At 41.9% G+C, this 26,579-nt stretch overlaps 3 protein-coding genes across 3 annotated transcripts; 2 read left to right on the top strand and 1 right to left on the bottom strand.

Annotated features, from left to right (window-relative positions):
• Positions 1-3,955: 3,955 nt before the first annotated feature.
• On the bottom strand, positions 3,956-4,915 carry LOC113881456 (olfactory receptor 11A1-like). Its single transcript, XM_027524486.1, has one exon. It carries the CDS (start codon positions 4,913-4,915, stop codon positions 3,956-3,958), a length of 960 nt encoding a protein of 319 aa, XP_027380287.1.
• Positions 4,916-16,270: 11,355 nt separating this feature from the next.
• LOC113881455 (olfactory receptor 6N2-like) lies at positions 16,271-17,230 on the top strand. The gene has a single exon (XM_027524485.1). The coding sequence runs from the start codon at positions 16,271-16,273 to the stop codon at positions 17,228-17,230; it is 960 nt and encodes a 319-aa protein (XP_027380286.1).
• Positions 17,231-21,878: 4,648 nt separating this feature from the next.
• LOC113881534 (olfactory receptor 10C1-like) lies at positions 21,879-22,814 on the top strand. The gene has a single exon (XM_027524546.1). It carries the CDS (start codon positions 21,879-21,881, stop codon positions 22,812-22,814), a length of 936 nt encoding a protein of 311 aa, XP_027380347.1.
• Positions 22,815-26,579: the final 3,765 nt, after the last annotated feature.

The following is a 26,579-nucleotide window of genomic DNA, read 5'->3' as shown; positions in this document are numbered from 1 at the left end:
TGAACCGTGAACTTCCTGATGTTCAAGCTGGTTTTAGAAAAGGCAGAGGAACCAGAGATCAAATTGCCAACATCCTCTGGATCATGGAAAAAGCAAGAGAGTTCCAGAAAAACATCTCTTTCTGCTGTATTGACTATGCCAAAGCCTTTGACTGTGTGGATCACAATAAACTGTGGAAAATTCTGAAAGAGATGGGAATGCCAGACCACCTGATCTGCCTCCTGAGAAATTTGTATGCAGGTCAGGAAGCAACAGTTAGACTGGACTTGGAAAAACAGATTGGTTCCAAATAGGAAAAGGAGTATGTCAAGGCTGTATATTGTCACCCTGTTTATTTAACTTATATGCAGAGTACATCATGAGAAATGCTGGACTGGAAGAAACACAAGCTGGAATCAAGATAACCTCAGATATGCAGATGCACACCACCCTTATGGCAGAAAGTGAAGAGGAACTCAAAAGCCTCTTGATGAAAGTGAAAGTGGAGAGTGAAAAAGCTGACTTAAAGCTCAACATTCAGAAAACGAAGATCATGGCATCACTTCATGGGAAATAGATGGGGAAACAGTGGAAACAGTGTCAGACTTTATTTTGGGGGGCTCCAAAATCACTGCAGATGGTGATTGCAACCATGAAATTAAAAGACGCTTACTCCTTGGAAGGAAAGTTATGACCAACCTAGATAGCATATTCAAAAGCAGAGACATTACTTTGCCAACAAAGGTTCGTCTAGTCAAGTCCATGGTTTTTCCTGTGGTCATGTATGGATGTGAGAGTTGGACTGTGAAGAAGGCTGAGCGCTGAAGAATTGATGCTTTTGAACTGTGGTGTTGGAGAAGACTCTTGAAAGTCCCTTGGACTGCAAGGAGAGCCAACCAGTCCATTCTGAAGGAGATCAGCCCTGGGATTTCTTTGGAAGGAATGATGCTAAAGCTGAAACTCCAGTACTTTGTCACCTCATGCGAAGAGTTGACTCATTGGAAAAGACTCTGATGCTGGGAGGGATTGGGTGCAAGAGGAGAAGGGAATGACAGAGGATGAGATGGCTGGATGGCATCACTGACTCGATGGATGTGAGTCTGAGTGAACTCCGGGAGTTGGTGATGGACAGGGAGGTCTGGTGTGCTGCGATTCATGGGGTATCAAAGAGTCGGACACAACTGAGCGACTGATCTGATCTGATAACAAGAAAAGAATTAACTCAAGGGTCTAAGGTTACAAACATTAAAGCTACTACTTACATTTCTATACACCAACTATATTAATCAATACACTCCCAGGGACACAGTAGGTAAGGGATATGGAAACTTGGCAGCAAGCATTAGCTCAACAAAGAAATCCTCTACTAGTTCTATTTAACAACTTTAACTCTCTGAGAAGCTCTGCATTGTTAGAATATCTTAAGCTTCCTGTGCCTCTCGTGGTTGGGAGGCTGTGAATTTGAACAAATCTGTCAGGCAAGCTAGAAAGTCATCAGAGAGGTTTGAATTGAAACATTCCTATTATGTCCAGGAGACTTATTAACTAGAGTTTCAAGTTGATTTTCTTACAGAGAAGGTGGTGGGGGATAGCCGCTGTAAATGTCAGAAGAGTTGGTGAAAGTCGTGAAATAGTAAAACAGACAGATTTTGGTTTTGGGGTACATGCTCAGGCAGGCCCAGAGGGGCACCCCTTGAGTTCTGGCTCGCCTTGCCCACCAGAACTCTCCCACATGGCCTTGTCATGGGGTGGGGACTCCCGTGCTGGCTCCTGGCACTTTAGCACTAAGCCACCTGGGAAACCCATGTCCAACAGGAAGAGAGAATTTGGAGTCTGAGTCATGTCACACAAGAGAGTGACACCTTAGTCTTTCCACAAATGCATACTACCAAAGCATAAAATCAAGCCCCCTTGATTCAAGATAATCATCTATTTCAAGATGATCCTCCGTGACTTGAAACATCTCCTAGAACAAAAACCAATCTTCTTCTTCCAGATCCAATTAAGCTTCTATCTTAATATTAGTTTGTAGTGTTAAGTGCCTGATAATAACCTCTTTTATTGTAATGCAAGTGCCTAACATTAAGCTTTTGATTGACAGGCATTTATTTCAAACACGTTTACCTCAAATAAACATATAGTCAACTACACATTTAAATAAAGAGCTGGGCCACCCCACCCATGAATTCCCCTTTTAGAAAACCTTGGATGGCCTCCATTAACTGAGCACTTGAGTGACCCTGCTTTTCCCTCCCATGCTTTAATTTCTCCTCTTGTGTTTTATTTTCATTGATAAAGAGTGAACCCATGACACCCTAGACACCCCACCCTTGATCCCAATAATGGCAGAGTCCCAGATCCATGCTCTCTCTCTCCCTAAATTCTCTTTGTGTGGCCCCAGGTGTTCATGTAACCTTCAGGACCTATAAGTAATAAACTTTGTTTTTTCCAAATTTCCATAATGATTGTTGCTGAGATGCATCCTGCAATCATAATAGGAACCACAAGGGTCAGCCCAGCCACAGCATTAGCCTTGGTCAGAGAAACGTCTGTAGGAAGAGCCCAAGTGAGTGCCTCAGGCATTCTTAGCTGATGGAATCACTACCCTATCAATAGACTGAGATCGACACAAAATATGTTTATATAAAATACAAGATATAGGGATAGACACCAAACAAAACCATAAGTCAGCAGAAAGTCTAATGTAAAATATAAACCATTCTACAGTGAGCTTAATTTCCCCAAAAGTCAAAAGTATGAAAAAAAAAAATAGAGGAGAAGGACCACTATGAAATAAGGGACTTAAAAACACAACAAGATACAGTGTGAATCTTGTTTACATCCTAATTTTAAGAATTTACTTAAAGATAATTGGAGAAATTTGAACATAGTCTGGGTATTAGATGCCATTGGGGAGGTATTTTTAAATATCATAACATCGGGGTTGGCATGTTTTTTTCTTTAAATGCCTTCATCGATAAAACATACTGAGTACACTTGACCCTTGAACAATACCAAGGCCAGGGGTGACAACTCACTGAGAAATTGAAAATCCACCTATAACTTTGAGTTGGCTCTCTGTACACATGGTTCCCCTGTACATATGAGGTTCCCTATCTACGGATTCAACCAGCCATAAATCCCGTACTTCTGTATTTACTACTAAAAAAAAAAGTCGGCCTTTAAGTGAAACTGTGCAGTTCAAATCCATGTTGTTCAAGGATCAAATGTATTTGCACATGGAAAACATCGCTATACTTTTCACATAACACAATACTTACACATCTGAAATTTGCTCTAAAGTGTTCCAGAAAAAAAGGAGCTATAGGCAATAGAAATAGGATTGGCAAATGTTGATATTGATGCTAGATGATGGCTGTATGGGATTCATTATAGTGTTCTATCTACTTTTCTGTATATTTGAAATTTTCTACAATAAAGTAGTTAAACAATTAAATGCATTCAGCTTTAATTTTTTAATATGCTTTCCCTTTAACCTGACAATTCAACTCTTAAGAATTTATTATAGGAAAATCTAAATGTGAACTATATTTGCATGGTGAAAAAATTAAAAATGACTATGAGCTTTCACAAACAGAGATCACCTAAATCATGTTCAGCTATGCTGAGAATCTCTGAAGAATAAATACATACATATTGGTTAAAATAAAAAGAGATTCAAGACATAGTCATCAATGAAAAACCACGTTACAAACTTCCATGATTCAACTTATCTCTAGGTTTGTTTTGCATTGCTGTTTTCATATATTTGTTTCCTATAGGAAATATTCAAAGCCTATTTGGTAAAGAAATTATAAAATATTAAAGTAAAAAATTTAAAGCACTTTAAAATTATTGCTCTACAATATTCATTTTTAGTACGAGTACAGTAACTATAAAACTTTTCACAGAGAGAAATGTCAAAACAGGACAAAGTTATTTCTACCCAACCAATCCCAAAGTCCAATTAACATCTTTACCACCATCCTCCTTCAATCATTTCAGCTTGCTTAACATACAGAAGCATCCACAATGCCTGCTGAACTTCCTTATTCCTCAGGGTATAAATCACAGGGTTGAAGAAAGGGGTGATCACAGTGTAGAGCAAGGCAAAGACCTTCGTGAGGAGCTGAGAGTGGACAGCAGAGGGCGCGATGTATAAGACCATGAGAGTACCATAGTATGTGGACACTACAGCTAGGTGGGAGGAGCACGTGGAGAAAGCCTTCCTTCTGCTGGCCCCAACAGGAATTCTCAGCAAAGCCACCACAATCCGGCCATAAGATGTCAGAATCAGTCCAAAGGGAACAGTGAGGCAGACCACAGACAGGATGAATGTTGTCATCTGGGCTACACTGGGATCTGAGCAGGCCAGGCTCATCAAAGGCATGAAGTCACAGTAAAAGTGGTCAATGTGGTTGTGGCCACAGAATCTCAGTTGGGCCATGAGGGCTATAATCACTACACCTACCATGAAGCCAGAGAGCCACGCTATGACCACCAGCCCCAAACACCATCTGGGTCCCATCAGGAGAGGGTAGCGGAGCGGGTAGCAGATGGCCAGGTAGCGATCATATGCCATGACAGCCAGTAGGAAGCACTCAGCAGTGGCTAAAGAACCAAAGATAAAGAACTGGAGCAAGCAACCAGCCACAGAGATGGCCGCCTCCTGCAAGAAGCCCTCCAACATCTTGGGCACCACTGAGGAAGTGTAGAGGATCTCCAGGAAGGACAGATTAGCCAGGAAGAAATACATGGGTGTGTGGAGCCTCTGAGAGCTAACCACCGCCACAATGATTAGCAGGTTCCCTAGGATGATGGAAGCGTAGATGACAGTGAACACAATAAAGAGAAGGAGATGCAGCTCAGCTTTGACATAGAAACCAAGAAGGACAAATTCAGTAATCGTTTGGTTTCCTATGGAGACCGTTTCCATGAAGATCATCCAAGTTTCTGCAGTGATTAAGTGACAGATTCTAGTGCTTCTTTGCATCTTCTACACCAAGCCCGAGATAAGTAGAGCTAAAATGAAAAAGATAAAGGTAAGTCTCAAAAACAAGAATCACTTACACACATCCTAGTCTGTCCCCTTTTTAGTTGCTTTTCCAATTCCTTACCTCTGCTGTTTTCCTTAATTGTGCACATATTCAAGACTCAAGAAGTTTGATCAATGATTTAAACTCTCAATTTCCAGTCTTCAGAGACCTTAACCTATTAGTTCAATCTAATACTTTTATTAGAGAAGGAAATGGCAACCCACTCCAGTATACTTGTCTGGAGAATCCCATGGACAGAGAAACCTGGCAGGCTACAGTCCACGGGGTCACAAGAGTCAAACACGACTTAGCGACTAAACCACCACCAATATTTTTATGATTTACTAAATTCTACCTTCCCGATCTCTGTAACCAGCCATAGAGCCTTCCTCATGAGCAACAGTGTGCTATGCTAAGTCACTTCAGTCGTGTCCGACTCTGTGCGACCCCACAGACAGCAGCCTTCCAGGCTCCCCTGTCCCTGGGATTTTCCAGGCAAGAGTACTGGAGTGGGGTGCCATTGCCTTCTCCGGAGCAACAGTGTAATGTCCTTCAAATGCCTGCCTTGTGTCCTATCACAGCTTACAATCAGCTTGTTATAGGAAAAAGAAAAAAAAAAACTGTTTTATCTTCCTTGATCACAACCAGCTTCACTGTGAGTGGTTTGGAAATTCTGCCTGATACCCAAGCTTACTATATTGTAGTCATCTTTATCTTAACATTGTCTCTTCATTCCTCAAGCACCTAATCAATTGTTACTTGGAAAATTCCTATGTATTCTCTCTTCATTAGTCTTACAACCTCTTTATCTTAGCACAATTATAACCTTATAGTCTCGAGATTACCCTCTCCCTTAAAAATAATGTTCTTTAAATTCTAATTTCATACAAGATTTTATAATACAAATGTAATAAATAATATGATTGACGAAAGTATAGGTGCTGTGTGAATAGAGAGAAAACCAACTCAGACTAGGAACTGAGAGAGTGTGAGAATCAAGATCAGGGAGGCTCCCTGAGGAAGTAATTGTAGGTAAAAAGTTTTGAAGAACAAGTGTCAGCCAGGCAAAGGATAGGAGAGTGAGCATAGTATTCTAGGCAGGAGAGACATAATGGAAAGCAAAGATGTATAATTGAGTGAAGAGCTGAAAATGCCCCTGGGTACCTACAAGGAAGATCTCATATGCTATCCAAAGGGATGTGTGTGTGTTTATTAAAAATGAGAATACATCAAATGATTGGAAGCAGAGGGCAAAAATGCAGATATTTGTCCGTGCGTGTGTGTGTGTGTGTGTGTGTGTGTGTGTATGTGTCACAGAATCTGCTAGCAGAAGGTATGAAAACTATGGTTGTCAATTCCACAATAAGACTGTTCTTGGGAGTGTTTTAAAAGTTCAGTCAGGATCTTCCCTGGTGGTCCAGTGATTAAGACTCCAAGCTTCCACTGTTTGGAGGACAGTGGACACTGGGGACACAGGTTGAATCCCTGGCTGGAGAACTAATATCCCATATGCTGTGTGGGAAAAATAATAATAACAAAATTAACTTTTAAAAAAATTCATCCACATGAAAACTATTTTCAAGTCATAGCATAATCCTGGCTTTTCAGATCACCACATTCCCACTCTATTTTTTAAGGGGTTGGGGAAGTGGGGAGAAAGAAGAAGGAAAAGAGAAGATAGAAGGATGTGAGGATTATAGACAAATGGGAAGGTTTTAGTGGAAGACGTTGCAACACTAGGATTCCAGAGGAATGACTTTGAAAAACTGACTTTTTGACTCTCTGGGTTAAATGAAATGTGTTACTAATCAGAGGAAACAACTCCATAAATACCAATTCTTTACCCTTTTATAAAAAGTCTGTGACCTAAGCTGTGAACAATTATACAAAAATAGGAAACTCACCTGCAATAGCCCTTCTAAAGATAAAAATTGTGAAAAGCAGAATATGTGCTAAGATTGTCCGAAGAGTTCAGATTATTGAAGTTTCCCAATTTCAACTCCTCCCTTTAACTCAACCTGAAATAATGCAAGACATTGATTAGAAATGTCACATTTTTCACCCTCCACTCCCCAGAGTCATTCTCTTTTCCACTCTCCATCTCCTTTTCTAGTTTCCTGATTCCATTGGCTTTTCCTTCCCTTTATCACAAAAGAGGGCTGACAATTGCCAAGAGGAGAGGGGCCCCTGAGAACCAATTACAAACTGACTGGAGAACAACCTTAAATGAAAAGGAAATATCAGCCCCCTGAGATACCTGTCTTTCTCCAGAGGAGGTTCCTAAACTGTTGGCTTGACCAAAAGTAGAGCAGAAACCAAGGGTTATATGGGAACCCTCCTTTCCATCTACTTGGGGGCTAATGCACTCCACTAAGCATCCCATCCCCCATTCCTAGGCTCTTTCCCCAGAACTTATCACAAAACTCTCCTAAGTTCTCTACAGCATCCCTAAACCACCATGCCCAAGAGTGGTCCTCCCAGAAGACTGCTCTCAACCCTTCCACCCCACACCCAGCTTTCAGACATTTCACCATCCCAGAAAAGTATTTCAATTGAAACAGCCCTGGGGAGTATTTCATGTGGATTTTCAAAGCCTTGCCAATGTTGGGCTGATTTAAGGGGAAGGAAGCTGGCATATTATTACAAAGTAACATCTACATGATTAAATGGCCTTTCAGTGTCCTCCATGCCCAAATGCCTACCTGACAGCTCCTCTACGATTGTTCCCTTCTGTGAATTCTCCACAGACACCAGGCTGATTTATTGACTTCTCATCCCCAGCAGTGTGTTCAGTCACTTCACTGTCATCCATCTGAGTCAAACCCTTACTTCATTCCCATTTTTTTCCCAACAGACCAACAGAGAAAACCCCTTTCTCTGAACTACTGTAAGGTCCACTATCTACAGCCAACAGTAAATGCTACTACTTTTTTTTTTTTATTCAATAGCTTAAATCATAGATATAATGCACTCTAACTATAACAATTCAAATAAAATAGCAATCTCTAAAGAAAATGAATATTATCTCTTTCTCCCCGCAGAACACTCCACCTACCTTGATGAAATCGTTGTTTAAATATTGGCATCTGTCTTTACATACTTTTCCCTTTACTTATAAAAACATTTGCAAACATAATGCCTCAGCAGGCAGATTCTTTACCATTGCATCACCCAGGAAGCCCTAATATCCCATGATTATTTCCAATGGTGCCAAAGAGCTCTACGATATTTGTTAAACAGAAAAAAAAATCAAGTACAAAATAGTATGCTTAGTGTGTTCCATTCTCATTTGTATAAAAAAGTAAAATAAACCACTCACATCTGTTTCTGTGGACATAATCAAGAAATTGAGACAATGCTGAGACCTGGGATCCTTTGCTGCAATACTGCAAAGCTTACACCTGGACATACCTCTCTTCCAGCTACAAAATACAAAGAAATTATATGGGACTAAAAATTACTGTGTGCATGCACAGTTGGGGCAAATTCTAGACCAAAAAATACAAAAGTCCCAACTGCCATTTCTGAAGAGATGGAAGCAAAAACTAGGTATTGGGAGCAAAAACAGGGTACTGCACATGCCCTCCTGCACTCAACACCACAAAAGGGTGGGCAAACCACCTAAGCCACACCTCCAGCCCAAGCCCTGGACACACTCCTTGTTGTTAGTCACTACATCGTGTCCAACTTTCTGTGGCCCCATGCACTGTAGCGCACCAGGCTCCTCTGTCCTACACTATCTTCTAAAGTTTTCTCAAATTCATGTCCATTGAGTTGATCCATTAGTTAATTAGCATCAACTAACCAAGATGATTAGATGAGACCTAACCATCTCATCCTCTGCTGCTCCTTCTCCTTTTGCCTTCAATCTTTCCCAGCATCAGGATCTTTTCCAATGAGTCGGCTCTTTGCATCAGGTGGCCAACATACTTTGGAGCTTCAGCTTCAGCAACAGTCCTTCCAATGAATAATCAGGGCTAATTTCCTTTAGGATTGACTAGTTTGGTCTCCTGGCAGTACAAGGGACTCTCAAGAGTTTCTCCAGCAACACTATTTGAAAGCATCAATTCTTCTGTGCTCAACCTTCCTTATGGACCAACTCTCACATCCGTACATGACTATTGGGAAAACACTCCTACCCTCAGCCATGTAAGGAATGAGCTCGCCCCTCCACTGGGACAAGCAAGGGAACATGTTACTTGCTTTCTCTCCCTCCTGCAGCTGGCACAGGAGCCCCAATAAAGCCTTGCCTGAATTTCTTGTCTGATCTGTAGTCAGTTTCTATTGACTGTGGAAGGCCAAGAACCTGGTTAGCATCAAAACTACTAATTCTTGCTACTGGGGATTTGGGGTGATATACATGATTTTTATTTTCATACATTTTTTGTTTTTTCCCATATAAAAACTTTACCATGTTTAAATTTTTTATGTGTTTGCCAATTACCATACAAATTGCTCTTTAAATTTATTTTCTATTTATCACCTTCAACAACCAAGATCAAAACCCTGGCCTGTTCACTGCTCTCTCTGCTATATGCTTACTTCCTAGGACACAATAAGAAAAGAAAAAACACACAAGGGAAATGAGGAGGAGGACAAGGCATCAGACAAGCTTTGGGGGATTTTCCAATACCAAAAATGTTGACCCTCATGCAGCAATGAATTGAAAACGTTATAGAATGAAAAAAACAGCATATTCATTGTAATGATTATTCAAACTTGATGGGACTTTTCCTGTCCCATCACAAACTGTACTTGGGAGAATTTCCTCAAGCCCTCATTAGTGAATTCAGGCAAGTTGCTGTTACCTTTCCCCTCCTTAACTCTCTTTACTCCCACAGAGGAAGGTCTTCCCTAAAGCCCGAAAAGAAATGTTTGTGTTCAACAAAAGCATAAGAAGTGGGCACTGGGGACTTCCCTGGTGATCCAATGACTAAGACTCCACGCTCCCAGTGCAGAGGGTCCAGGATCTATTCCTGGTCAGGGAACAAGACCCCACATGCTGCAACTAAGACTCGGTGCAGCCAAATAAATATATCATTGCTGTTGTTTGGTCTCTCAGTTGTGTCTGACTCTTTGAGGCCCCATAGACTGTGGCTCACCAGTCTCCTCTGTCCATGAGATTTCCCAGTCAAGAATACTGGAGTGGGTTGCCATTCCTTCTCCAGGGGATCTTCCTGACCCAGTGCTCGAACCTGCATCTCCTGCATTGCAGAAAGGTTCTTTACCGTTGAGCCACCAGGGAAGCCCAAATAAATAAAAAAAACATAAAAAAATTGTAACCTTAAAAAAAAAAGGTGGGCATTGGACACACTCTTATTACTAACAGTCATTACTGACTGTACAGGACTCTGTGTGAAGAGTGATCTTCTTCAGTGGCTCTAGATCGAACAATATGACACCAAGAAATTCTGGAATCAACAGCCTCAGAGCTAACATTCCAGACAGCAGAAGAGGAAACCTGGTCCCCATCAGCCTGCTCCATACACAGAGAGGCAGATGTGGTCCTTCTACAGGGAATTGTCTGCACTGGCAGGGCTTTCTGACTCTAAGGGAACAGTGTGACCGCTGGGCTCCTGATACCAATCATCTCTGTGAGTCACCTTAGGGTGTGTGGGTCTCAGGGAGTACAGTTCCCCTGAGGAAAAAAGACACACCAACAACACTTCCCTTCACAGGGTAGTCACCTCAGAGCATGGAGGCTCAAATCTGGAAAATAAACTATACATGCTTCTGAAGATTCCATGGTTTTCCAGAGACCCTGACCCCCTAAGGAAGACATGCTTCTGAAAAGGGAGCTGGGAGAAGAGGACACAGGGAGCTCCTCTCCAACACCACCTCTCTCAGTTGGACTTTGTTACTGTTTTTCCTAAGACAGAAGCTGCACCCTACCTCTTTGTCCCACAGAACCAACTGATGCATCTTTCCAGTCCTCTTTCCCATCATTGGTGAGTGCTATCTTCTCCTGCCCTGATGCCCAAGGCAATGAGGGTCAGTGTCTTTGGTCATGTAAAAAGAATTAGGAATGGAAAGTTAGAGTGTAACTAATGATAGTGAGCCAGATCTTCTCTCTTAGTCAGAATTCAGTTGCATTATCCCTATTTTAAAGGCTTCAGCAGTGGCTGACAGAATCTGCCTGCAATGCAGAAGCTTCAGGAGACTCAAATTTGATCCCTGGGTGGGGAAGATCCCCTGGAGGAGGACATGGCAACCCACTCCAATATTCTTGCCTGGAAAATCCCATGGACAGAAGAGTCTGGAGGGCTACAGTCCATAGGGTCGCAAAGAGTCGGACATGACTGAAGTGACTTAGCATGCATCCCTATTTTAAAAAGAAAGAAAAGGGGTAGGGGAAGGAAGGGAGGAAAACTTAAATTCAAAATAGCCGAGATAGGACACTCCAAAAGTAACCTGAAGCTTCACTGAATAGCAGAATGGTGTAGAGTATTTCTCTCTCTCTTTAGAAATAGAGAATAAATGTCCAGAGTGATGGATGAGAGAAAAGTATTCTTTATCAGCTGCTGAAGTAGAGAGAGAGATGGAGAAGGTGGAGCACCTAGAGTTGTTCATTTCTGAATCATACTCAGCTTCTCAGAGACAGCTGAACACCAACCTGCTGTTTGACCTCTACCTGATATTTTTAAAGACTGACCATTTTCATATATATCCCTCTGACTCAACTTTGTCCATAACTTCACAAAGGGCAGTGACACAGTCAATGGCTCTAACTCAATAATATTTTAAATTTTATTTTCAATAAAATTATATGTTTGCCTGTTTTTTAAATTAAATAATAAATGAGGGTAAGAAAAGGAAAATATTTATATTGGTTTGACATTTTTCAAGAGTCTTTATAGTTAGGATTAGAGACGATTTGTCCAAAGTTTCAGAAGAAACCTTGACTCAAAAAATTAAATGAATTCTTTAAGATGACCAAATGAGAGATGATAGATGCCATTTCTTAATTCCTGGCCCAAATTCTAGGCATAAATATTGTGATACCAGCAACTACAAGCACAGCCTCTTGGTGGTAAGAGGAAGGGGACCACTACTTATTTGACCACAAAGTTTATGGAAGCATAGAGTCTGTTTTACTCCCCCTATACATTCTCACTCATTCCCATTCTGGAAAATAAAATACAGTAAGGAATATCATAGATTTATACAGGGAAAAACAATAGTATTGTGAACACTGGTTCCAGGGTACAAAGATAAAATATAAATATGCTGCCATCAGTTCTGTTGTTCAGAATCCAGCACAGATGAAAAGAGATGAGATTGTTCCAAGACCCTTCCTCTCTGGGCTGCGGAACACTTATTATAGGTGAAGTTTATTGCATCAGAATTTCCAGGTCCAGTTGCCATTCTTCTGAACTGTATAGCTCTCTGAACAGTAAGAATTCAGGATTATTTCACTAGTCCCTGGACTAGAACATTTGGCTGAGACTTCATAAATGAATCAAAAACAATGGTTGCTGTTTTACAAAACACAGGGGAGGATGCCAAGCATGAGCAAAGGCACTGAGGCAGAAAGGAATCTAGGGTTTGGGGCAAAATAAGGAAAGCTGCCTAAAATGGCCCCCAACCTTTAGATTCTCTAAACGTTAAATGTGCATCAGTGATTGCTGATATATGAATATAGTATACTAAGACTCAATGTATGGACTGCAAATGTACAGCAGTTGTATTTTTATGGTTACTGCCATACACCGTGCTCTGCTTACTGCCTCCCTTTCCACTGGGTCACCAACTGCCTAATGACCCTGAGTCAGATTCCCTAATTTGTCAGTCATGTTTATGTTTCAAAGTGTTCTCTGGCTATTAAGACATTCACTTTTCCTTTGCTTCTATTAGGGTGAAACTTTGCACACAAATCCCTGTTAGTTTTTGTTCCAATCACATTTTCATATCAATGTTCCTTTTTAATAACCCCAGCCAACAGCCAGTCCTAGATCTGCTCTTAGCTCTGCTAGCAGTAAAAGGGAGAGAGCCTGGTCTGCTCACATGACCCCCACTTTTCCCCCATATCTACTTTTTCTGGTCAGGCAGGTAAGGAAATAGATAAATATGCTGGTAAGGTTGCATCCTCTTCTTGGTTGGAACTTTGGCTCAAGCCAAAGTTAATTTAAACAGAAGTCGAGCAGCTCCCTTAAGCCTTGGCCATCCACTCAGTTTCATCTTGCCAGTTGACTCCCAACTGAGAGCCTCATACAAAATTCCCGATGCCCCAAACTCTTTGCCCGATGATCCAGTATGGGCCCAAATGCATCAGCTCTCTATAACCCTGACTCTGGAACCTGTACCTACACACGGATTCGTCTTCATTCCAGTGGGAAATCAATAATTCAGGGAAGCAAGGTCTGTTTCTTCTCTGCCAGGAGGTCTCACTGTATCACCTCTCCCAAAGCTCCTCCCCTAGCCCCATCAGTATCTGCTGGTGGGTGAGCGACCAGTGAGGAAATCAGAAGTCAGTGTCTTTTCTCTGCAGGTCTTACTTTTCCTTCAGGGGAAGAAAGGAGTTGACTTAGGGAAGAAGACTGTTGGAAGGTCAGAGATGGAGATAGCCTGTCCGTGCAAGCAAGCCCTGCCTTCCCCGCAAAAATGACCCACCCCTTCCTCCCAGCCCTTACCTTAATCAAAGCCCTAGGGAACTCCTCAGTGTCAGTTCATGCCTCCGTGCATTGGCAAACACCCTGCTCTTTGATACCTAAAAACTCCTTTGTATTCATAAAGACTGATGTTGAATTTGACCTTCTCTGTGAAACCTTTCTCTGCTTCTAAAAAGTCAGATCCTTCAACTGCAGTGGTTTCCTTAAGGTCCTTTAACTAGCCCATGTTTATAACACTTACCAAAATACTTCATGAAACATCTGTTTATATCTAGATTTCTACTATTAGACATGAGCTCCTTGAAGTCAGAAGCTCAATGGTAATCATAGATAAGTAAAAATTTGGGGCTGGAGAGAGTGAAGAGGAAGAGTGTTTTCTTCTGACATAAATCTCTCAGCAGTTCTTACTGGGAGAAAACAGACACAGAAAGTTTGTATTTAGAATGAGCTCTGGGGAAATAGGAATAATCCCACTGGCAAACTTAAAAATACACTTTCTTAGACAGGTGGTATAGAACACATGTTTCAGGGTCTGCAAAAGAATGCCAATCCAAGGAATTGGAACCTGATATAATGTATTATAGGAATCACAGGCAAAAGATTGATGGAATGAAAACTGTGTCCAAAAAAAAAAAAAAAAACTGTGTCCAGGAAAATCCATCTGGCAGGGAATTCTGGACACTTTGGAAGAGAAAGAAGCTGGATAACAATTAGCAAGCAGCTTTGATGGTGTATCTATTCATTCCTCCACCTGACACTTAGTTTTTACTGCTCTGTCTTCCATGCTGTATCCCAGGTTTTGAGAATAAAACCTTGAATAAAGTAGAGCTCCCAACTTCAAGGGATTTAATAGTAGATCTGAGTAAATCTTAAATACTGAGATTTAATAGTAGAAAAATAGACATAAACAGATATATCACAAAGCACTTTAGTAAGTATTGACATGGGGGCAAAGAAAGAGAGAGGGGAAGAAGGGAGTCATTGAACATTAATCCATATTTGCAGCATGAGAAACCTGATGGGTGGTAGTGTCATGAACAAAGGAGATGGTACTAAGCCTGAATCAGGAGATGGCAGTGGAAGAATGGAAAGTAAAGGATGGACAGTTCAGAAATTTCTTTTTATGGTTTCAAGTGTGCATTTGTCTTTGCATGTGTATGTGTGTATAAATACATAAATGAAAATACTTCAAAAGTTAACATTCCAATATAAATAATGTTTCTCACACTGACTGGAAAATATTCAGATGATTCTTAATTTCTTTTTAATATTTGTCAATTTTCTCTCGTTTTTCTCAACTAACTCAATGCATTCTTTTTTAATACTTATTTATTTATTTGACTATGCCAGGACTTGGTTGCAACCTGAAGGATCTTTATCAACTAACTTATTTCTGACATCAAAATAAAATAAATATTTTAATAGCAAAATAAAATATCCCTCTTGATATTGAAATTGTATTTATTATGAAGTGGTGACACAAAAATTTACATTTAAGAAGTCACTGGTAATCTATATCTTGGGCATACATACCAGATCATATTGAATATTAGATTTTGCATCACACCTTTACATTGTGTCAAAACAATTTCTCGTGTATTTTGTTTATTTCATGTATTTTAATGTATAGCATAATTCATCTTACTCCTAATGTTGAATATATTTGATATTTCCATTTTTAGAGCACTTCAAATGAAGACACCTGCAAGATGTGCAAAATATGTAAAACGCACAGCTCAGTAATGTCAGTGCTATCACCTTCATCCACGCCAATGAACTTCAGCTATGCAAACCTGAGTATCCTCTGAGCCTTGCTTTTGTGATTAGTTTGGATTTAAGCACATGTCTATAACAGTTGTTTCCTTTCAAGGATCTTATCCCATCCCCAAATTCCCATCTGGGAATCCAAGCCTACATTTACTCTTCACGTTAAACTATATTCCACTCCTTACCCTCCACTGAGCAAGAAGAGCTCTCCTACTCTGCCTTTGATTCTCAGAATCAGAGTCTCCATGAAGGGCCTCTACCAGTCTTGTGCTAGAATCTGTACAAAGGTAAACACACTCACTACTCCCCATCTTCTGAGATCTGATGGCAAAAGACAGAGCTACTGTCCAGAGCAGGAAGATAGAAGATCAGTAATATCCCATATCTCCTGCAAGCCTGAAGGTTAAAGATTCTTGGGATCAGAGCTCAAGGATACACACTAACCAATCCTTGGAAATATTAAGTTAAATAATATAAACTTCCTGGTCTGACGTCCAAAAAAGTTGATATCTACAATAATATGCAATTCAACCTATGCTTAGGGACAGCGTGGCTCCATGTTCACTCTAGTTAGAGCCACAGCTGAGTCCTCTCCTGTAATCTTTCTAAAGAGAATTCCTGGGAAATGTGGCATTTTAGGACCTATTTCAATGAGGAGAAAGAGAGAGTGTCTTGAATATTTAGTAACCCTACTTTTGAAGAAGTAGAGTGCTCTCTGCTTTGGAGAAGCTCTGAGGCAGTCAAAGGGTGAATTAAAAGGAATACTGGGAGTGTGTGGAGTCCAGATGGTGTAATAAAGCTGGAGAGGAAACCATGTAACTTAAGACATCTCAAGATCTTTATATGTCTCCTCCATGCCCAGTTGACCCACCAAGCTGAATGGAAAGAGCCAACCGCACCTTGGTCACTCAATTTATCTTCATGAGATTTTCCAACTCTCCACTTCTGCAGCTGCTCTTCTTCTCCCTCTTTCTCCTGGTCTACCTCTTATCCCTGGTGGGCAATGGGCTCATTGTGCTCATTGTGGCCCTGGACGGACGCCTCCACACTCCCATGTACTTCTTTATCTGCAACCTCTCCTTGGTAGAGCTCTGGTACACCACAGTCACCGTGCCCAAAATGCTGGCCAACTTTCTCAGTTCCCAAGGGGTCATCTCAGTTCCCAGCTGCATCACCCAGTACTACTTCTTCTTCTCTTTGGCTGCCACAGAACTCTTCTTTCTCACTACCATGGCCTATGACCGCTATGCAGCCATCTGCCGACCACTCCACTACCCACTTCTGCTCAGCCCTCAAACGTGTGGTACCCTGGCTGGCGTCTGCTGGTGTGTGGGATTCCTCTGCCCCATGTTCCCTTCATTCCTCCTTACACAGATCTCCTTCTGCACCCCCAACCAGATCAACCACTTCTTCTGTGACGCTGACCAGATTTTCCGCCTTTCTTGCACAGACACATACGCCATCCAAGCCGTGGGCTATGGTTTTAGCACTGTCATTATCCTAGGGGCCCTGGTCTTCACCATGGCTTCCTATGCCCACATCCTGGCCACAATTCTAGCCATGGCCTCAGCTGCTGCTCGGCGCAAGGCCTTTTCCACATGCACAGCACATCTTTCCGTGGTCACCATCTACTTTGGCACTCTCATATTCATGTATGTCCGCCCTGCTGTTAGGTATGAGTCAAGTATCAACAAGATTGTGGCTATTTTCTACTCAGTCATCACTCCCCTTCTCAATCCTCTCATCTATACACTCCGTAACAAGGATGTCAAGGAAGCTCTGAAAGTCTTGGTGTCCCGGATGAAAAAGGTCTACCACTCAAGCAGGGAAACAAAGTGATGGAGCCACAGGAAAAGCAGAGAAAGCAAAGCTGGTGGGATATCCAGCAGAAAATAACTCCTAGTCATTGAATTTTACCTGTGCAAGGTAACTTTTTTAATCATTAAGCTTAGCTTTTTATTTATTTTTTTAATTTTTGGTTCCAGTGTTTTCATTGCTTTGTGCAGCCTTTCTCTAGTTGCAACAAGTAGGGCTTGCTCTTGCCAGTGCACTGGCTTCTCATGGCAGTGGCTTCTCTTGTTCTGGAGCACAGGCTCTAGGCGCAGGAGCTTCAGTGGTTGCAGTGCATGGGCTCAGTAGTTGCCCGCAGGCTCTAGAGCTCAGGCTCAGTAGTTCTGCCACACCCACTTTAGTTGCCCCAAGCATGAGGAATCTTCCCAGAATAGGGATTGAGCAAGTGTCCCTGCATTGGTAGGCAGACTCCCACCCAGGGAAGTCCAGTCATTAAATCTATATATTTGCTCTGGGGAGTTATCTGTGGCACATTTTAAGTGAAACAGTTGCTCCTCCTGCCACCCAGCATGTCCATTTTTGCCTATTCTTTCCATTGCTCAGCTTCTCCAGAGGAGTGAATACTCTGATGTTCATATAAAGTGCTGGGAAATCGCACATGGTTTGTAGTCTGTACATCTGGGTTGGACATCCAGCTCCTTCACTTGCTATCAGGCAGGTAACCAAAGAACATAAAATCCTTTTCAGTTCTCTCAGAGAGAAGTTCTGATGTTCAGTAGACTTAATAACATGCAAAGCAGTGAATGAAGAAATGATGCAAAGCCGAAGAATTGATGCTTTTGAACTGTGGTGTTGGAGAAGACTCTTGAGAGTCCCTTGGACTGCAAAGAGATCCAACCAGTCCATCCTAAAGGAAATCAGTCCTGAATATTCATTGGAAGTACTGATATTGAAGCTGAAACTCCAATACTTTAGCCACCTGATATGAAGAACCGACTCATTGGAAAAGACCCTAATGCTGGGAAAGATTGAAGGCGGGAGGAGAAGGGGACAACAGAGGATGAGATGGTTGGGTGGCATCACTGAGGTGAGGGACATGAGTTTGAGTAGACTCCAGGAGTTGGTGATGGACAGGGAAGCCTGGTGTGCTGCAGTCCATGGGGTAGCAAAGAGTCAGACACGGCTGAGTGACTGAACTGAAAGCAGTGAACAAGTGCTGGTTTATTAGATTAGATTGGCATGTAGTTTTCTTTCCTTGTAGTGCTGTTATGCGCTGGACTGTGTGTGACCACCTCTCTCACCCCCAGAAAAATTCATATGTTGAAACCCTAATGACCAATGCCTCAGAATGAGGCTGTATCTGGAGACAGCATCTTTAAAGAGATGATTAAGGATAAATGAGTTACCTGGAATGGGGCCTAATCCAATATGACTACTAATATCCTTTTAAGAAGAGGCAACCAGGACACAGATACACAGAGGGAAAACCAGTGTCTTAATACATAGGAGAAGACAGCCTTCTATAAGCAATGAGAGTAGACTCAAGAAACTAACTTTGCCAACACTTGGATCTCCAGACTCCTGTGGAGTCTGTGAGATAATGAATCTTTTTATTTAATCCATCCCATTTGTGATACTTTGTTGCTGCTGCTGCTGCTAAGTCGCTTCAGTCGTGTCCAACTCTGTGTGACCCACAGACGGCAGCCCACCAGGCTTCCCGTCCCTGGGATTCTCCAGGCAAGAACACTGGAGTGGGTTGCTATTTCCTTCTCCAATGCATGAAAGTGAAAAGTGAAAGTGAAGTCGCTCAGTCATGTCCGACTCTTAACGACCCCATGGACTGCAGCCTACCAGGCTCCTCCATCCATGGGATTCTCCAAGCAAGAATACTGGAGTGGGGTGCCATTGCCTTCTCCGTTATGGCACCCCAAATAAACTTTGCCTGTTATTTTCTTTTTTATTGAAGTTTAATTGATTTAAAATGTTATGTTAGTTTCAGGTGCACAGTAAAATGATTCATATATATATATATATATATATATACACATATATATACAGTCTTTTTCAGATTCTTTTCCCTTAAAGGTTATTACAAAATAGTGAGTACAGTTCCTTGTGCTATACAATAGATTCTTTGTAGGTTATCTATTTTACATACAATAGTGTGTATATGTTAATAGCAAACTCCTAATTTTCCCTCCCCTCCTTTCCCCTTTGGTAGCCATAAGTCTGTTTTCTATGTCTGTGAGTGTATTTCTGTTTTGTATAGATATTCATTTGTATCATTTTTTAAATTCCACATATAAGCAATATTATATAATATTTGTCTTTGTCTGGCTTACTTAGTATGATAATCTCTAGGGTCCATCCATGTTGCTGCAAATGGCATTATTTCATCCCTTTTTTGGCTGAGTAATATTCCTGTGTGTGTGTGTGTGTGTGTGTGTACTACATCTATATCCATTTATCTGTTGATGGACACTTAGGTTTCCTCCATTTCTTGACAATTGTAAATAATGCTGCTATGATCATGGGTGCATGTATCTTTTTAGTGTTTTGATTCAGTTTGGTTTGGTTTGGTTTGGTTTGGATATATACCCAGGAGTGGAACTGCTGGGTCATAGTTCTATTTGTAGTTTTTTGAGAAACCTCTGTACTGTTTTCCATAGTGGCTGCACCAGTTACATTCTCACCTCAGTGTACAAGGGTTCTCTTTCTCCATATCCTCACCAACATTTGCTGTTTGTGTTCTTTTTGATTACAGTCATTCCAATAGATATGAGGTGATAGGTCATTGTGTTTCAGGTTTGCATTTCCCTGATAATTAGCAATATTAAGCATCTTTTTATGTGCCTGATGGCCATCTGCATTTCCTCTTTGGAAAAAATGTCTCTTCAATTCATCTGCCCATTTTTTAATTGGGTTAGTTTTTTGATATTATGGGAGAGCTACGAAAAACAATAGCCCTGGACATTTTCTCTGATATGCTCTTGACAGGTCACCCTACAATTTCTGCAACCTAAGAAACAGACTTTAAAATAACACATTAATTGGTTGTGTGAAGAGCACTTCCCTTTGGAAAGTCAAATATGCTTGGAGACTCAGGTCCTCAGAGACATGAAAGAGACACCAAATTGAACAGTACCTTCCTCGGGAGGGATCCACTGTGTAGAGAAAGGAGAAGATAAGCAAGTCATCAAAGACCATCTGCCTTTATCACTGGCTGTTTCTTCAAATAAAAAGAAAGAATTCTGATAGCATCTCCTGAAAAACACTGAAAGAGCCACTAAGGTGGAATGAACCAAGGACTCTCGAACTGCAAAAGGACACCAGTGTGTGAGCTTGTATTTTTAATAGATGTTCCTGAATATGGTTTTACGTTTGCAAAGAATTTAGATGTGTGCTTCTATTATATATCTGGGTGTATTTATATTCCTAGGTTAAATGTATTTTCACATTCATTGTTATTTGTAGTGATATTTGTGTGTATATACAATACATGATTTATTTGTGACCTTAGCTGACTCTAGCATCTGAGGATATTGGACTATTTTTCTGTGCTTGTGTTTAGAAATGTACTATGTTAGTGTGTGGATCTGTGAAGTTTACACGTGTGGCTTGGGTTTTTGCATACATATTAAGATAAATAGAGATGAGGTTTGAGGGCTGTAAAATGCAAAAATAAGCAACCAGGAAGGACCTTGTCATCTCCTTCCTGAGTATCTTTAAAAACTAGAGCGATTCTCACTCCTTTGGATAATTAACAGTTTAACTGCCTATAAGAGAGAGAATCTTTCCAATTTCTTCTCTCCCCTTTGAAAACCATGAAATTTATCTCATTGCCATTAGATAGGAAACTGAGAAAAAAAACAGAGAAAGGTTGAGTGGATCTGGTAACTGAAGAAAGAGTTGAAGTTGGGGGGCGGGGGGTGGGGAACTATACGAAAATTGTGTGAGAGGGGCGACAAATTGAGAGGCATGGGAAAAGGAAACATGTGAAAGAAGGAAAGTAAAAGACAAATATAGAAGGACTCAAAAAGGAAAAAACACAGAGAAAATTCCGACTAAATTGGGATTTTTCATGCCCTCCCTGAACATGGAACACATCTAACTTTGAGGAGGGAAATATCTGCTGGGAGGGAAAATTCTGTCCCCAGCACTGTGGGAAGGATGAGCAAGGGAGAAAAGAGTAAAAAGGAGGCTAGAATGATCCAGCCCTCATCCCTGGAGTAACTGAAAACAGAATTCAGTGTGTTGTTATGAAAGGCGGGCACCACCAGGGAGAAGTCAGGTGAGGGAGTTAGGCACAGAGCCGCACTATTCACCCAGGGTTCCAAGAGCCAGCAAGAGTCTAATATGGACTCAAGGCTGTGCTGCCTCAAAGGCCATGAAAGTCTAAAAGACAGAAGTTCCAATGCTTTGCTCAGATACAAGAAGAGGTCATCTTTTTTAAAATTTCAAATTTTGAAACCGGGTTTATTTCTTTTTAATTGTTGGCCAGACCCTGTGTCACGTGAGATCTTAGTTCCCCTACCAGGCATGGAACCCGCATCCCCTGCACTGGAAGGAGCAGTCTTAACCACCTGACCGACAGAGAAGTCCCAACAAGACGCCATCTTTGCCCACCTCACAATTCCATAATTGCAACTTTCCCTCGCCATTTCTTTCGTCCTTCATCAGAAGGGATTTGAGCAGGATGTCTACAAACACCTCCGTGGTGACCGAATTCATTCTTGTCGGTTTCTCCCGCCTGGCCGACCTCCAGGGCTTACTCTTCTCCTTTCTCACCGTCTACCTGCTCACCGTGGCTGGCAACCTCCTCATCGTGCTGCTGGTCTCTGCTGACGCTGCCCTCCAGACCCCCATGTACTTCTTCCTTCGAAACATCTCAACCCTGGAGATCGGCTACACGTCTGTCACGGTCCCCCTGCTGCTTCACCACCTCCTCACCGGTCAGCGCCACATCCCTTGCTCTGGTTGTGCTCTCCAGATGTTCTTCCTTCTCCTTTTTGGTGCCACGGAGTGTTGCCTCCTGGCAGCCATGGCCTATGACCGCTACGCCGCCATATGCCAACCCCTTCGCTACCCACTGCTGCTGAGCCAAGGGACATGCCTGTGTCTAGCTGGGTCAGCGTGGGCCTGTGGGGCACTGGTGGGCCTGGGCCACACCTCCTTTGTCTTCTCCTTGCCCTTCTGTGGCCCCAAGGCCATCCCACACTTCCTCTGTGAGATCCAGGCTGTCCTGCAGCTGGTATGCGGGAACACCTCTCTCAACGAACTGCAGATTATCCTGGCCGCTGCTCTCCTCATCCTCTGTCCCTTTGGCCTCATCCTGGGTTCCTATGGGCGTATCCTGGCTACTATCTTCCGGATCCCGTCTGCTGCTGGCCGCCTCAAAGCCTTCTCCACCTGCTCCTCCCACCTGGTGGTGGTGTCCCTTTTCTATGGCACCACCATCTTTATCTACATCCGGCCTAAGGCCAGCTATGATCCCGCCAGTGACCCTCTTGTCTCCCTCTTCTATGCTGTAGTCACCCCCATCCTCAATCCCATCATCTACAGCCTCCGGAATGCTGATGTCAAGGCTGCCCTAAAGAGAACCATCCAGAAAATAGGGCCGGCAGGGATTTGACAAAGGGTTGCTGATGATGACCCCCATTTCCAGTCAGCCCCAAATCACCAAAGATCAAAGGGAGAAGAGGCGTGGTTCTTGGGAGAGGGCAGCTTGTCAAAAAGAAAATGTTACCTTAAAGAACTACTGGAGTCAAACGCCTCCTCCAACTTCAGCAACCCACGCACGCACAAGCACGCAAACACTATTCTGCCTTCTCCTAAGAAACAGGAAATATTTAGGATGGAGGATTAACTCTACAAGCAGAGCAAGTTGACAATTGGGAAAATGTTACAAATTGTCATCCTCACCAATGAAGGTAATAAAATTTCCAACCAGAGTAATGATCCTTGAAGTTATTTGACATTTGTACATTCTAAGGTAAGGCATTTATTCTCTGAGTGGTCCTGCTCCTTAGTACTTTTCACACATAATTATACCTAAGTAAATCTATCACCAGGTAGAAAGGAAAGCCCTTAAGAAGTGAGAGCAATGAAAAAAGTTTCAATAAAGGTAAGTTCTTATGAGAATCGGACTTCCCTGGGGGCTCAGCTGATAAAGAATCCGTCTGCAATGCAGAAGACCTGGGTTCCATTCATGGGTTGGGAAGATCACCTGGAGAAGAAATAGCTACCCACTCCGGGAGTGGTTAAGAGAATAGATTATAATGTCTGTAATTCAAGATCATAATTTTTCCAAGTGATTACCTGTGTGATAACAGGAGAACTATATCATCACTCTGAGCCTTAATCTATTTATCCATAAAATTTGCATAATAATAGAGTATTTCTTTGGGTTTGTTGAGGATTTATAGACTTGTTAAATAGCCAAATTCAATGTCTCACACAAAATAGTGTCTCCATAAATGGTTTTATTAGAGAGTCAGACAGATCTGTACAGAGGATAATATCCATTGCACATTGGGCACCTTTGCTGGGAGAGAGAAGGATCTTCTTGGAGTGTCAGTGACCTCCTGCACCAAGATTCAAAGGAGTGGAGGAAGAGACTCCACACCCATCACAGACATAAAGACAACCAGGCCACTATAGAGCAGATATGATGGCAAAGTACAGAAGAGTCAGAGACACAGAACAAAAAAATGAGATGAGCTGAGACCATCAGAAACCGTGTCTCGGGGGCAAATACTCAGTCATTATTAAAAATCCAATCCATACTCATTTTCTTATAGGCAATATTTTATTCAGTTTTACAAGCATTTACTGAAGGTCTTCCGTATGCCCACTGCTGTGCTTGGCCCTGTGGTGAATACCAGAGAAATATAGGGTGGTGATTTTGCCCAGATGGTGCTTGCTAGCTGGTTGAGGAAATAATGCTGACTCCCATGAATCTGGGCTTCCCTGGCAGCTCAGTTGATAAAGAATCCACCTACAATGTGGGAGACCTGGGTTCAATCCCTGGGTTGGGAAGATCTCTTGGAAAAGGGAAAGGCTACCCACTCCAGTATTGAAGCCTGGAGAATTCCATAGTGTAGTTCATGGACATGACTGAGCACACACACACACACACACACATACTTGTGAAACCATTCCCATATGCATGATATGAAAGAATTCAAGCCCTTCAAAAGTTTTCTCATGTCCTGTTTCAATTTCTCCCTTCTACCCCTCCACACATTGCTCATTCCCAAACCTCTGATCAGCTTTCCGTGGCTATAGATTATTTTGCCTTTTCTAGAGTTTTATATAAATGGAATCACAAAGTATGTACTCTTTTATGACTTCTTTCATTCAGCACAATTAATTTGAAAGTCATCTATGTTGTGTGAATCAACAGCTCATTTCTTTTTATTGCTGTGTTATTCCATTATACAAACATATGACAAAATATTTATCCATTAACCTATTGGTGGAAATTTGGGTTGTTTTCAGTTTCTGGTTATTACAAATAAAGCTGCTCTGAACACTATGTACAAGTCTTTGTCTGCTTTTATCTCTCTTCAGTTAGTATTTAGGTGTGGAATAGCTGGATCATACGGAAAGTGTTTAACTTTTTAAGAAACTAATTAATCACTTTTCCCTGCTTGCATGACAACCAGTAAACTTAAAGCCAAATTTGTAAGCCATCTCCAGGAAATGTACATTCCCTCACAGTGCACTTTTGAAATATTCACCTGATATCTGACATCACCTTAGTTTTTCTATTCTGCCATTTTCTTTGTTCTCTCTACCTCATCCTTACTTTGTGGATAATATGTAAAGCTTGTTAAAGTTTTTCTAGAACAAGATCTAGGGTCATGAGCATAGAAAAGATAGCAGAGAGGAGGGCTGAAAGGAAAAGGGCTGACTCAAATGAGCTCTATGTCAGGTTCAAGCTCCACTATTTCATGTCAATTTCCCTGAGGACTTTCTGCTTCTTGTGGCTAATTCTTGGATAAAGAACCAAAAAAAAAATCTGGTAAATGCTCCCTCCCCACCATTGCTACTAAGGGATCTTGAACTACATTGTATATGTGTTAGTCACTCAGTTGTGTCCAATTCTTTGCTACTCCATGGCTCCTCACCAGGCTCCTCTGTCCATGGTTCTTCAGGCAAGAATACTGGAGTGGGTAGTCATTACCTTCTCTAGGGGATCTTCTGACCCAGGGATTGAATCTGGGTCTCCTGCATTGCAGGCAGACTCTTTAACCATCTGAGCCACCAGGGAAGCTTGAATCTTGGCCAATACGAGCTGTCCGCTTGGTTGCCTGGCAAATACCACTCAAAATAGACAGCAAGTTTCTAAATTCTGAACTATGACCCCAGATATAAGAGAATTCACATTTCTGTTTATTCACATGGGGATTTCTAGCAGAGAGCAGACAAGCATATGGTCACCAGGAAAGAAGGAAAATATACAGGGAGGAGCCAGTTATCAGAGAGATCTCTGGGTGGCCGATGTACACCCTCACCCAAGGTTAAGGAATCTACTGACAAATCCGAATCTGCTCCCCAAATCCAATGTGGCTTCTGCCCCATCTTTCTGATGGATGCTCATCATATCTGGGAGCTGTATCTAGACAGCCAGGATCTCACCAAGAAAATGTCATCTGAGGTTACTGTCTCACACAGGCCATAGCCCTGTGTCTGGATGAGATCTCCCAAAGAGGGGAAGTCTCATCAGCATCTACGGTATTATTAGGAAGCAGTCCCAACATCGTGGTGGATTTGCACACCAGACACATGCACTAAAAATAGTAACACAGCTGCCTGAGAAGGTGCCTGAAGCCCACTTTTAAAGACTCATAAAAGCCCTTCCCTTTGAATCACAGGCAATTTTTACTTCAGGAATTTCTGAAAACGTGATCATTTTTCATTCACAGGTTAATGTAGAGTTCTAAGAGCAAGACACCTCAGAACATGAAACCTAGACATATAGAGAGGCCAAACAAAAACAAAGGGTCGGGGAACTTCCCTGGTGGTCCAGTGGTTAAGACTCTGTACATCCACCGCAAGGGGGTACGGATTCCATTCCTGGTCAGGGAACTAAGATTCCACATGTCCCCCAGCCAAAATGTTAAGTAAATAAAATAAAAGGAAGAGTCTGAAAAGGTGGCCAAGTTAGATTTTGTCCATGTCCCAGTGTGCCCTGGTCAATCGTAGGGCTTCTCCTGGGTAAGCCAGACTTCATCTGGGCTCTCTCATTTCCTTGCACTTCTCTGAGCTTTTCCAGATGAACTAATCAGACAACAGACTATTTTATAACGCGCCCCCTTGTGGTCAGGGACTGGTACAGATTACAATCTCCATCTCTTCAATACAGACTGTACAGACGGGAACACCCTGATTA

Source organism: Bos indicus x Bos taurus, chromosome 23 (genome assembly GCF_003369695.1).
Source record: "Bos indicus x Bos taurus breed Angus x Brahman F1 hybrid chromosome 23, Bos_hybrid_MaternalHap_v2.0, whole genome shotgun sequence".
NCBI lineage: Eukaryota > Metazoa > Chordata > Mammalia > Artiodactyla > Bovidae > Bos > Bos indicus x Bos taurus.
This window is presented reverse-complemented; position numbering and strand designations above follow the sequence as displayed.